The following is a 14,033-nucleotide window of genomic DNA, read 5'->3' as shown; positions in this document are numbered from 1 at the left end:
AAAAAATGGAAAATAACAAGTGTTGGAAAGGATGTGGAGAAATAGGAACATTCCCTCATTTCTGGTGGCAGTGTAAAATGTTGCAGCCGCTATGGGAGACTGTTTAGCAGTTTCCCTAAAGCCACTTATATAGAGCTACCATATGAACTGGCAATTCCACTCCTAGGTAAATACCCAAAAGATTTAAAAGCAGGGCCCCAAACAGATATTTGCACACCAATATTCATAGAACGGTATTGACAATAGCCCAGAGATGGAGACAATCCAAGTGTCCATCAACTGATGAATGGATAAACAATATATGGTATATACATAGAATGATACATTATTCAGCTGTAAAAAGAAATGAAACTGATACATGCGATAACATGGATGAACCTTGAAGACATCATGTTGAGTGAAACAAGCCATTCACAAAAGAACAAGTATTTAAGAGTTCACTGATTTGAAACAATTAGAATAAGCAAAGTCATAGAGTCAGAATCTAGAACATAGGTTACCAAGGGGCAGGGTAGGAATAGGGATTTGTAAGTTAAGGCTTAAAATGTACAGGGTTCCTATTTGGAATAATGGAAATGTTTTGGTAATGGATACTGGTGATGGTAGCACAACATTGTGAACGCAGTTAACAGCACTGTAATACATATATATCTGAATATGATTAAAAGCAGAAATATTAGATTAAAAATATGATAATAGAGTAAAATTTTTTTTACAAAATCCATGGAACTGTCTTTCAGAAAAAGTGAACCCTAAGAGCTACCTGTGGACTTTAATTAATAGTGCAATTATAATAATGTACTATCATAAATTGTAACAAATGTAGCACACCAGTGCAGGGTGTTATGGTGGTGTGGTAAATGAGAATCCTGTATTTTATTCATGATTTTTCTGTAAACCCACGAACTCTGTAATAAAGAAAAAAGAGAAAAGTAAATAGAAAAAAAAATTCATTGGTCTAACTTAGAATCTTCTCACAAAAGGGTAATGCAGGCTGTTCTCTGTATCAGGAATTAATTTCCAGTAGCCTCCTTTATATTTCTGCGTTTCTAGACTTAAGACTCGTCTTGTGCACTTTGAATGGCTCTTTCACCTGTCCTTGATATTGTAACATTTTGCATTGGTCATTTGAAAATTATTAGTTCTCTCAGATAAAATCTATCATTAAACAAAATTAAAAAAAAATTTCCTGTTCTTGTATATTGCTACTGATCTCACCAGAAAAGTTTTCTAGTATCAGAAAGTTCCCAAACTTGAAATGGCAAATACAAGTTTTCTATACGTCTAATTTTATCTTTGGCAACAAATACCTTGAATTGACAGGCTCAACGGAATTCACTTTCAAGAAAATTTTTGCCATACTTCAAAGTTTGAATAAGTATAGTTTGTTGTTCTTTCAGTTAAAATTGACATTTCATGAAAAAGTAGCTAGTTTAGCTTTCACCTCAGTCATACAAGTGCTTTTTCTTCATTTGGCTGTCTTTTATAACACAGGTTTTGCAGGTGAAGTGTTTTCATCCATACTTCCATTTTGTCCTAAGAATATTAAAAAATCAGGTACTCAGGTTGAGATTTAAGAAAACTAATAGTTTTTACTGCTTCATCAACAACATTCTTAAGTGAAATTGAGATTTTATTGTTTTTTTAATGGAAGTGTGTTTAAATGAGAATATAATAAATATTAATACAGTTTAGTGTCACTGTCTTAATTTTTGGTAATTGGCTGGCCACGTCCCCTCCGCCCCCCTTCCCCCCTCCCCAAGACTTTTTCATAACATTTTCATTAGGCTTTTGTTTTTGCACCTTCAGTGCATAATATGCCACTAATTCAGCTGGGACTTTTGGGCCCTAGGGAGCTTCTATTTGGCTTCCCTCTTTTTACTTAGGATTCTTGTTTGTTTCTTAAGGCTATGGAAGATTTGTTAACCAACACAAAAAGCTATATGAAAGTGTACTTATTCTGGTATGTTTTAAAAATACGGTGATGTTTGAAATGAAAGAGTAGTGGGGTCTGGCTAGATTGTCATATTTAGATATAACCAGAGATGAGGCTGTTGGCTCTGATTGTATTGTTTTATCAAGAAACAGTAGAATGAGAACAAATGGGACTTCTTTAGGGCAAGGAATTGAGTTTATAGTCCCTTAAAGAAGTTGTTATTCTGTTACAGTGAGGCAACCGGGCATCTTGTTTGGGAATTGAGGTTAGGTTCTAGCTCTGCTGTTCTGTAACTTTACCTTGAGCATATCATTCAGCTTTATTGTGCCTTAATTTCCTTACCTGTCAAGTGTGTGTTAAACTAGATGATGGTAAAGGGTCCCTTTTACTATGAACTGGAGTTAAGTATGAAACAGAATGCTATTTGTGTCTTGAACCCCAAATAACCAGAAAATTCAGTGGTAAAAGCACTTGCTTTTGTACCTTCTATTTATTGTTTGTACACTTTCATCCATTTGTCTTGTGAAGTAAAAGCAGAAGAGATTTTGGTATTTACCGGAAGGTAAATGATAAATATATTGGTTTTAGTAATTTGTCTGGGTTAAAGGAGTTGAAGACCTCTAGGATAGTGGTCACTTGAATCTTTTGATTGTTATTCTTCTGTGGTAACCACTAGGTGATAGTGTTCCTTGATGTTTTACTCCCTGCCCTCCATATTTGTAGCTGAATCCAACCTAAAAAGCGTTTCCCATTGTTTTTTATTAAAGCATAAATTTTCCCCTGCAATTTTTACAACCTTGTCTTCTGAGGTGAATTATTCTGTGTTACAGAGGGAAGAAGTAAGTACATATTGCCTTCCATCTGGATAGCTAGGTAAAAGGGATGCTTTAAAACTTAGATTAAAAGAAGGCATTTACATTAATAAGGAGGTATATATTTTCCTCTTGACTTTGAGTTCTTACTGTTGGCTTTGAGTAAAGATTTCCTAGCAGATTTTCATATTGTTTCATTTAGCTGTTTCCTGGTTTATCATAGAGAGCTCTTTGGGGCTACATTTGCAGAATAAGTATCTGAACAAAAGCAACTTAAATTTCTTAAATGAATTTTGTGTTACTATTTTTGTAGAAGAGTGAAAAAGAGTCACTGGAGCAGAGGTTTCCAATTCCTCTTTGATAGATCTCACTATATCAAACCTCTTATTTGTTGTTCGCATTCCATTCAATTTTCTTCTTCCATACTGGTAGGTGGGAAAGCCCAGCAATGATTTATGTTCATCTCCTTAAAGGACTTGAGTGTTGGTATATACAAAACCCAGGAATCTTAGGCATCTGGAAACTGAAAAGTAGCTTTTCCTTGCAGGAAGTCTGAATTGTAGGCTTTAAATAGCATGACCATGTAATTTATCTTCCAACCTGGTACTACTTTTGACAAAGGGGGTGCTATTAGCTATTATCTGATGAAAATATATAAAGCATGACTATTGTGGGTAAACCAGGATAAGTGGTTACTCTAAATTATTTTAAAAATTTTTCTCTCAGAATTGAGGTTTCTACTTTGACTTGAAAGTGAATTATTTTATAATTTATTAAATGAAATATATTTTTGCCATTCCTTTGCATTTAAAAATGATAATATATTTTAGGACATTTTTTCTGTCAGTTGTAGCATTAAATCCAGCTATCTAAAGTTTTAAAATTTTTCCTCAAAATTTACATTGGCTTAAAGCCCTGTGCCTACAGGAGATAGAAGCTTTGTTTGCTGTTTGTCTAGAAACACCTGCTAATGTGCAGCAGTTGTGTCTTTGGATTATTTTTAAGGATGATAAGCCCTCTGTTTTGTTACTCTAGTCTTGTTAGTTGGAGACTTGAGCACTTGATGGTTGGTAATAATAGACTTCACCCTTTTCTTGTAACATTCTTATTGGTCTTGTTTCTTCTTTAGTGCGTTTAACAGTTAATTTAAAGATCCTTTAAGTATGGTTTGATGATTTTTTTTTCTGTTTTAGTTTATGCAATCTTTTGATTGTGACACTCTGTAAAATTTAAAACTATATACAAACATTCTTTCAAATTCACTTAAGTTAAAAGTATTAATAAACCTTTTTTTTCTTCTCTTCAGACGTATGGTCTGCAGGTTGTGTGTTGGCTGAGCTGTTGCTAGGACAACCAATATTTCCAGGGGACAGTGGAGTGGATCAATTGGTGGAAATAATCAAGGTGAGAAGGTTGAATTTTAGACTCAGAATTTTTTAACTGGAAATAATTTTGTTTTTCTAAGAATGCATTATATACACATACATAAGCCCATGAGAAACTTAAAAAATGAAGAAAGTAATCCAAGGTCACGTAGCCAGTTCAACTGTAGAGCAGGTATAAGAACTACCTTTTGGTCTCTAATTGAATTATTCTTCTGTTGTATGATTTTGGGTATTTTTCTGGTTTGCTAGAGCTGCTGTTAATGCAAAATACAAGAAATGGATTGGCTTTTATTAAGGGGGTTTATTACATTACAAATTTACAGTTTGAAGGCCATAAAATTTTCCAAACTAAAGCATCAACACCAGGATACCGTCACTAAAAAAAAGCCGATGGCGTCCAGGACACCTCTGTCAGCTGGGGAGGCACATGGCTGGTGCCTGCTGGTCTTTTGCTCCCGGGTTGGTGTTTCAAAATTCTCCAAAATGTCTTCGGGGTGTTGTCTTAGCTCCTCTCTCTCAGATCCTGTGTGTCATTGCTTCTTTCTCCCAGGGCGTTTCTCTCTTAGCTTCTTCAGGGCAGACTCTGAGCTTCATCTCTTAGCTTAGCGTCTCCAAACATCCTTCTGTCCACATCTCCAAGCATCAGCCTCTGTGTCGGCTCTTAGCTTGTCTCCAGAGTATCTCTCTCAGCTTCTCTTAGGGCATTTTATCCACTCTTCTCTCTGTGTGAGCTCCCTTTAAAGGACTCAGTGATCTAATTAAGACTCACCCTGAATGGGCAGGGCCACAACTTCATGGAAATAGTATAATGAGAGTTCTCACCCACAGTTGAGTAGGTCACATCTCCATGGAAACATTCAAACAAAATGTCACACCCCTAATCAAAAAGATTAATAAGTCTGCCCCCACAAAATCGCTTTAAAGAACATGGCTTTTCTGGGAGACATGATATATCCAAACTGACACACATATCTAATGCAAGAAAAGGATATGTATGTTATTTAAAGTACTAGAATCAAAATTAGCCTATAAATTTCACTGAATTATATATAAACTGAATAAAAGCAGGAGCTAGTTCTGTTTTTGTTCATTATGTACTCTCTGCTCCTAATACTCTGCTGAGCACATAGGAGATACTTGTATTTATTTAATATGTAAGTATTTATAAAATGAAAGAATCAATACCTTATGGAAGCAGAGTTTGACTTATGGGTTTAATGTGGTTTTATTTATTGGTCTGTCAACCTTTATTGATGAGACTCAGATTCAAAATATTTTATCTTGAAATTAATATGGCCTCTTAAGAACAGTAGAGCTGAGATTTTAATTAAGCTTTTAAATGTAATTTGTAAAAGTAGTAATATCTGAAATCTTAAAAGGAACTCATCACTCCCTTAACCTATTATCTGTATATTTAGACCACAAGCTTGGTTCTTTATAAGGTTTCAATTTGATCAAAGCAGCAATACCCACTGTCTTTTGGCTTTACTCTTGGTTTCCCAAATGCTTCATAGAATTGTAAAATTGAAAATATCCTTAGAGGTTGTGTAGACCAGTCTTCATCCTGTAAAAGAACTTTCTTAGGTACATTTCTGACAGATGGTTTCCAGTGTGTTCTTGAAAACTTCCGGTATAAGATCACTACTTTGAGATGGAACCCATTCTGTATTTGTACAGCTTGAATTTAGTTTTCCTTGTTATGACCCATAACTCCCACATAGCTTCCACCAGTTGAATGCAGGACTATGATCAAGGTATTTTTTTAATCTTTGTACTTTATTCTGTAACAGTATAAGTTTTCTTTTGATCAAAGCTGATTTTGCTAGATATCAGTGTATGTGACTGTGGTTGGAAAGACTAGTGTGTGATCATTGATCTTCCTTGTTCTTCCTTTGATTTTATATGATTTGCAGCTGAGAACAATATGGTATTTTTCAGTCTTTTTGGGGGGAGTGGTAACTGTTGTCTAGTTTCAGACTGAACCTTTAACCTTTGTACAATAGAAATGCTTTCTTCCTTATTTCTATACTACACTCAGATAAATTTGAATAGTTTGCTCTAGTTAAAGGGGTTAGCATACTTTTTCAGCCAAGCACATGCCATTCAGTTTTCTGTTGATCACACCATTGTATAAAATAGCAACACCTAAGGGGGGCAAATGATTGTTGTACACACTTTGAATTACTTTGCATGGTCTCATTTGAGATAATTGGTGTAAGAATCTTGACTTTTTTTACATTTTGAAACAATAAATAAAAATGAAAATAGTAAGTTTTGTGTTTTTTCCCAAAAAACTCACATACACAAAAAAACATTTTTAGTAAAGAGTAAAATGTTTAGGCTTTGTGAACCATAAGGCATAATTAAGGATATTATATAGATACTTATATTAACAAAGGAGAAAACAAATTTTCATACATTTTTTGGATCATATACCCTACAAAAGCAGTGAACTGTAGTTTCCTGACCTCTGCTCTAATACAACTATTCAGCATTTCTTCTACCCCTAGGCTTCGACTTAACATACTTAAACCCACTATACCATAGTTCTCTGTGCATTCCAGTTATCAGTTTCATTTCTCTATGGATTATATCTTAGAATTTTGTGATGACTTGATTCTATTTGTCATTAATTTTAATTAATTCATACATGATCCAAATGAAATTGCTCAAGAATCTAAGTAGACATCTATGACAAGTCCATATCTTATGCCTGCTGTCATACCTTCTATGGACCTGTAAGTCAAGAGCTTTATTCCACTTTTTGCCAGTCTTTGTAATTCATTTTCTGCTGATACTGGTTTTTGCTACCTACTTATATAAACCTTCAGTTTGTTATTGATTAAATAATTCATTTTTATTTAGGGTTTATTTGTTGGGATTTGATATTTGATCAATTTGTAGTAGCAAGCCAACTCTGTAAAAAAACAGTCTTGTCATTTATGTGTCATCTTGTCATCTTGCATTTATATTTAATGAACATAATCATCACCCTACTGTAGTTTCAAGATGACTGTTTATAGAAGTTTTGAGGATGTTTTAAGATAATGGTATTAGAAGGGCTCCCAAGCATCCCAGAGTACTTTGGGATATCCAGCTTCTAGGTCCCTTTTACATTCTCTAGCATGGCTGCCCAGAATAGATGCAATGTTAGCATTATTTTGACACCTATTTTGTGACCTGAAATTAAACATCACATGAGGATTAATAGATATCATAGGTGTGTGTATGTTTAATATAGCTGTAAATCTAATTGCATGGAGGTTATTATAAGCATCATAGTTGTTTTCTCTGTGTGTATGTTTAGTATAACTCTAAATCTTATTGATCCGATTATTGCTTATATCTGTTCCTTGAATACTGTCTCACTGAAATAAAAATTTGTAAGTATCTTGATGTAACTGCTCATGATTTAAGCTGTAAATTGGATCTAAGTTGTAAATTGGAAAGGTAAAATTGTACAGGTTAGCTTTTAAAGTTAAGTGGTCATTAGGGCATTCTATATTTTAAGCAACTGTTGTCATGTGGTGCTTAATCAGGGCTTCAAGAATGGATTTGAACTTTCCCTACAAGGTGGTCTCATTGGTGCCTACTCGGTTAAGTTTTTTGAGCTAATAGTCATGAGCCTGTAGCCTTTTTGGTAACTAGGGAATCTCTTGTATGGTAGAGTGGGTCATATACCCCCCAAAAAACATGTTCTTAGACTGATCTTAATCCATGTTCCTGTGAGTATTGCCCATTTGTATGTAAAAGGACATATTGAAGATGTGGCCAAATTGAATCAGAGTAGGTCTTGATCTGTATTACTGGATGCCTTATAAAGAAAAGAAATTTGGATGCAGTAAGTTAGTAGAAAACAGAAACTAGAAGAAGCCAGGAATCAGAGAAAGCTATAGGAGGAGACCATGTAAAGGAGACAGAAATGCAAACCAAAGAAACCTAAGGATTGTGTTAGGCCAGCACCAGAGAGCTACAGACTTCAGAAAGCAAGCATGGCCTGCCAAGACCTTAATGTTTGGACGTTTGGCTTTCAAAACCAGGAGACAATAAATGCTTACTGGGTAAGTCATCTCATGGTGTGGTATTTGTCATTGTGGCATGGCAAATTAAGATAGTTTTTGTTACTAGAAAGTGGGGTACTGTTATTACAAATACCTAAAAATGTGGAAGTGGCTTTGGAATTGGGTATTGTTTAGAGGGTGCAGGAATCTTGATTGCTTTGAGGAGACTTGTCAGTAGAGATCGATATTAAAGCCGTTTCTCATAAGGGCTCAGAAATAAATGAGAGATGTAGAGAAAGTTTCTGTCATCCTCTAAAATACATACATTATCATGAACAGAATGTTTGTAGAAATAAGGATGTTAAAGGTGCTTCTAGGGAGGCATTAGAAGGAAATGATGAATGTGTTGTTGGAAGCTGTAAGAAAGGTGATCCTTGTTATAAAGTGGCAGAGAACTTAGTGAATTTGTATTCTGATGTTTGATGGAAAGTAGAACGTGTCATTGATTAACTTGGGTATTTAGCTGAAGAGATTTCCAAGCAAAGTTGTGGAAGGCACAGACTTGTTTTATCCTTGTTGCTTATAGTAAAATATGAAAGGAAAGGGATAATAAGGATTGAACTGTTAAGCACAAAGGAATCTGCAGTCAATGATTTGGAAAATTCTCAGCCTGTTCGGATAGTGTGCTCTGGGCCAGAAGCGGTTCTATCAGGGCCTTCCCTGAGCTTCCAGGAAGTGAGTCTCCTGAGAATTGGGCTCCGTACAAGGGTGTAGCTGAACCACCCTTTGCTAAATAGATTAGGCTAGTGACTCAGATTCAGTCAGCCAACTCATAGGAAGTCAGATTTGGAAATGCAGTTATCCAGGAAGGCTCTATGGAAGATTCTTTAGTCTGATGATTTGGACCATAGAAAACTGACAACATTTTTGAGAATTTTGTATCAGCAGAAGTACTGCCAGTCTGTACTGAAAGGAAACCTAGAGACAGGATGAAGTGAAGGAAAAAATGACTTGAAGGGCAGAACCCTGGAAGCAGAGGTTTGGACAGAAGGGATTTCATCTGGTCAAGTGGGAGGGCCTTCTGCCCTGATGATCAGAGAGATTGGGGCCTATGCCCCACCGTGCAGGGGAGAGAATGACTGCTGCCTCAGTGCTTGGGAAGGGTAGGGTTGTCCCTTCAGCAGGCCTGGAGGACAAGCATGGGTGAATAGATGACTCTCATACCTTGGTATATAATGGCGTTTGCCGTGCCAAGTTTTGGACTTGGTTTGGGACCCGTGACCCCTGTTTTTCTTCCAGTTTCTCACTTCTGTAATGGGGATGCCTATCCTATGCCTTTCCTACCATTGTATTTTGGAAACAGATAACTTGTTTCTAGGTTTCACAGGTCCATAGAGTTTCCAAAAGGGAAACTACATCTGATTTTGGTAAGACTTTGGACTTAGAGTTGTTACTGAAATGAGTTAAGGCTTTTGTAATATTGGGATAAAGTAAATGTATTTTGCATGTGGAAACAACATGCCTTTTTGGGGTCTAGAGGATAGACTATGGTATATTAAATCATGAACCAAAAAAAGACATGTTCTTAATCTGTGTTTCCATGGATGTGAACCCATTTGTAAATAGGACCTTTTCAAGATGTTATTATTAGTTAAGGTGCAGCCAAATTGGGTCTCAATCTGTATTACTGGAAGCCTTGCGAAGAGAGGAAATTTGTACATGGTTAGTTAGTAGAAATCAGCAACCAGAAGAAGCCGAAAGATGTAGAAGCCAGAAGTCAGGTATAAATTGTAAACTTTTTCTCATTCCAGCAATTTTTTTTAATCTCCTTGCCTGTCTTCTAGTAAGATGATACTTAGTACTTTGGCTAAAGGCTTTTGCAAAATACTCAGAATAAAATCCAAATACACTATCTTCAGAATAAGTTGAAAATATAAAATAGAATAGAATTGGAAGTAATGAAATAACATTTCTAAACATGGAGAGCATTTAACTTTCTGAGGTTGATTTCATATACAGGATTATCAGATCAGCATTTTATTATGCCAGTTAAAAAAAGTGCTTGGATTGTTTTTCAGAGCATTCATAAAAAGAACAATTCTTTAGGGACTTCTCAGATAAGATATTTTTTCTTAAATTCCTCCTTCACTTAAACCTCACGGAATACTTGAGATGGTTCCAGACACATGGTGAAAAATAAACATCTTGGGAGACCTTCTTCCAGGAATATAATTACAGAAGTAATTTATGTTCAATGCAGAAGACCAAGAAAACACACACAGACACACAAATACAAAGAAAATAACGGTCAGTATTCTGGCACATCATGAAAAATAACCTCTGTTAATATTTTGGTATATATCCTTTTCTATGTATGTATAGATGTGTATGTGTGTGTGTGTGTGTGTGTGTGTGTGTTTAACCAACATGCCATCTTATTGTTCTGTAGATTTTTTTTAACTGAACAGTTAAGTGTGAGTCCCACATCTAGAAGTATTTTTGAGGAAGTGATTTTTTAAATGACTGCGTAGATTCCATTGTACAATTGTATTCTGATTTATATGTTTGATTTTGAGAAGAATACTGTTCCAATAAGGTGATATTTTATTACCTTTGAAAAGTTTACATGATGTATTTGTTTTGTTTTTTTTTCAGTTAGAGTTTTGATCATTAGCTTTTTTATGTAAATGGCAGGTGATCCCAAAACTCTCAAAATGGAGTGAAGTTCTGGACCTGGGAAAGCTGTAGGTTTTACTAATAGTACACCTCCCCACCCCCACCTCTACCTTCCAAATTTTAAAACAGAATTTCAGTTAAGGAAAGATCATCTTACGTTCAGAGTTCAATTTTTGGATTAAAATATCGCAAACCTAAGAAACCAACCATTTTATGGAATTTTCCTAAGGATAATACTTTAATTTATTCAACAAACGTTTACTTAGGCACTTGTAATAATTTGACTTCTGTTTTCCAAAGGAATAGTAGTATATAGTCACAAAATATTTATTGTGTTAGGTGATTGCTTAATTTGTTCTTATATTTAACTTCTTCAGTGTTTATTATTGACTAAAGCAGCAGCTCTTCATAGTTTTTAGATCATGGAACACTTTGAAAATCTGTTAATAGTAGTGGACTTCCTTCACCCCCAAAAAAACACATTCATGCCAGAATTTTGCATACAATTTCAGGTCACTTGGAGACTTTCTGAAACCCATCCAGGAACCCCAGGTTAAATATCACTATAGCTAATACTTGTTAGTAACTGTTGGCAGTAAATAGGTATTACATGTATGATATGATATCAACACTTTATAATAAATGAATAAGTAAAGGGGGCATTAAAAGAGTTATTTTACTGTAATAACTATTCTACGGCATTAAAAAATTAACATAATGTTTTCCATAGACCAAAGGAAACATCAGTTTTAACGTACTATGAATTTTTACTGGGTCTGTAGTAATTTGTATTTGTTTAAATCTCTATACACTTAAAGTTGTTTCCCTGACAGTTTGGCCCACTTTGGCTTTTGAGTTGCAAGTAATGACATCTATTTGAAATAATTACTTTCCCCAAAATAAGCAGTGTAAAATTATTTAGTAACTTGCCAGTATAATTTTTATTTATGCAAAGGAACTTTTCACATAAATTGAAATTTCATGATATTGTCACCTCAAAACTGATGTACTGATTCAAAAGACCATGCATGTGATTATTCTTCATGGGAAAAGATACCCTTTACTTTCAGCTGCAGATTCTTCTGCACAATTGCATTTTGATTTCTTTTGTGTATTTACTTCATTTCAGGGCACCAGTGTAATACACTGATTTTCTTTAGAGTAATCTATAAAATATGTAAAGGGGCAGGTGAGAGGTGGAAAAGGGCAGAAATCTGTCCAATTGGTAGTATTCCTGTGGCTGTGATTTCAGGACCTATGTTTTACAAAGGAATTCCTGCTTCACAGCAAAAGGTTAAAATCTTTTATAGAATAATTATTTCTTAACAGTTGGAAGTGGGAAAAATATAAAGAAACTGTAACCTTTAAGAGGCATTTATAGTTTGTAAAAGTATACTGAATGCTATTTCATATTTATAACACAATTTTTGTTTTATTAATACATAGGTTAGAAGGAAAACATGACATAATCTTGGCTTACATGCTACAAATTACTGTAGTTTTTATGATTCTTGAAGTAAGAGCTAAGTGATGTGTACATACAATTTTTATGTGTCTCAAAAGGGTTTGTGAGTTTTTAAAGTTTGGGAAATACTGTAGTGAGTTTTTCAACCCAAGAGATTCTGATGCTCCACTTTCTATTTGCTACTCCTTCTCAAGCAAACCACTTTGAGATACATCTAGAAAAGAGGTCTTTTGACTCCTGTGAATTTGTAGCAGTCAAGAATGACATTTGCACTTTATATTCAGTAGTTTGCATAATCAAAAAAGAGTTGTCCTTTTTGGGGAGAAGGAGGGAACTTGTTAGCTATGGGGGTTTTCATAGATTAAATAAAATTTTAGACTTTAGAAACATCATACTTCACGGTGAAAGATTTGATGCCTTCCTCCTAAGATCATGAAACAAGCCAAGAATGTCTACTCTCACCACTTCTATTCAATATTGTAAAGGGAGGTTCTCACCATAAAAACTAGGCAAGAATAAGAAGTAAAAGCTATCCAGGTTGGAAAGGAAGAAGTATAACTATATTCCCAGATGAAATGATCTGAATATAGAAAAATTTATTCACCGAGAAAAGAATGAGGACCAGAACAATCTTGAAGAAGAATGCAGTTGGAAGACTCACACTTCTCATTTTCATAACTTATTTACACAACTGCAGTAATTAAGACAGGGTGGTACTGGCATAAAGATAGCCATACAGATCAATAGAATAGAATTTATAGTCCAGAAGTAAACTCTTAAAACATTTACAGTCAGTTGATTTTTGACAGGGGTGACAAGACAATTCAATAAAGAATAGCCTTCAACAAATAGTGCTTGAACTATCTATCCATATGTGAAAGAATGAAGGTGGACCCCTACCTCACGCCATATATGAAAATTCACTCAAAATGGATCTAAGACCTAAATATAAATACATAAAAGACCTAAAATGATAAAAGTCTTTGAAGGAAACTTCATGACCTTCAGTTAGACAATGGTTTCTTAGATATGACTCAAAAAAATGCAAGCACCAAAAGAAAAAATAAATTGGACATTAGCAATATTAAAAACTTTTTTGCTTCAGAGGACACCATCAAGGAAGTGAAAAGAAAGCCCACAGAATGGGATAAAATTTTGCGAATCACATCTCTGATAAGCGATTTGTATCCATAATATGTAAAAAGCTACTACAGTTCAACAATAAAAAGACAGCCCAGTTAGAAAATGGGCAAAGGATGTGAATTACTCAGTAATTCCATTCATAGGTATATACCCAAGAAAATTGAAAGCCTAATCTCACTCCAAAAAAAATTGTACATGAATGTTCATAGCAGCATTATTTATAATAGCCCAAACGTGGAAACAACCCAAATGTCTGTCAGCTGATGAATGAATAAACAAAATGTCAGGCACAAAAGACCGCATATTATGTCATTCTATTTGTATGAAATGTCCAGAATAGGCATTTCTGTAGAGACATAAAGTAGATTCATGGTTGCAAGGGACTAGGGGAAAGGGATAGGGAGTTATTGCTAATGTGTATGGGGGTTTCTTTTTTGGGTGATGAGCATGTTCTAAAATTAGATAGTGGTGACAGTTGTACAGCTCAGTTAATATACTAAAGGTCACTGAATTATACATTTTAAAGGGGGTAAATTTCATGATATGTGAATTATATCTCAGTCAAGCTGTTAAAGTTAAGAATGAAGGAATTATTGGTAAGGAAGCTTTGCTGCT

At 34.8% G+C, this 14,033-nt stretch overlaps 1 protein-coding gene across 3 annotated transcripts in view; it reads left to right on the top strand.

Annotated features, from left to right (window-relative positions):
• GSK3B (glycogen synthase kinase 3 beta) overlaps positions 1-14,033 on the top strand; it is a 280,899-nt gene that overhangs the window by 203,042 nt on the left and 63,824 nt on the right. For all 3 annotated transcript variants that reach the window (XM_037836235.1, XM_037836228.1, XM_037836219.1), the window contains one exon: positions 4,055-4,152. In XM_037836235.1, coding sequence (XP_037692163.1) covers positions 4,055-4,152 — 98 coding nt within the window. The remainder of the gene's footprint in view (positions 1-4,054; positions 4,153-14,033) is intronic.

Source organism: Choloepus didactylus, chromosome 1, assembly GCF_015220235.1.
Source record: "Choloepus didactylus isolate mChoDid1 chromosome 1, mChoDid1.pri, whole genome shotgun sequence".
NCBI lineage: Eukaryota > Metazoa > Chordata > Mammalia > Pilosa > Megalonychidae > Choloepus > Choloepus didactylus.
Note: the sequence above shows the minus strand (reverse complement) of the source record. Positions and strands in the feature narration are given on the sequence as shown.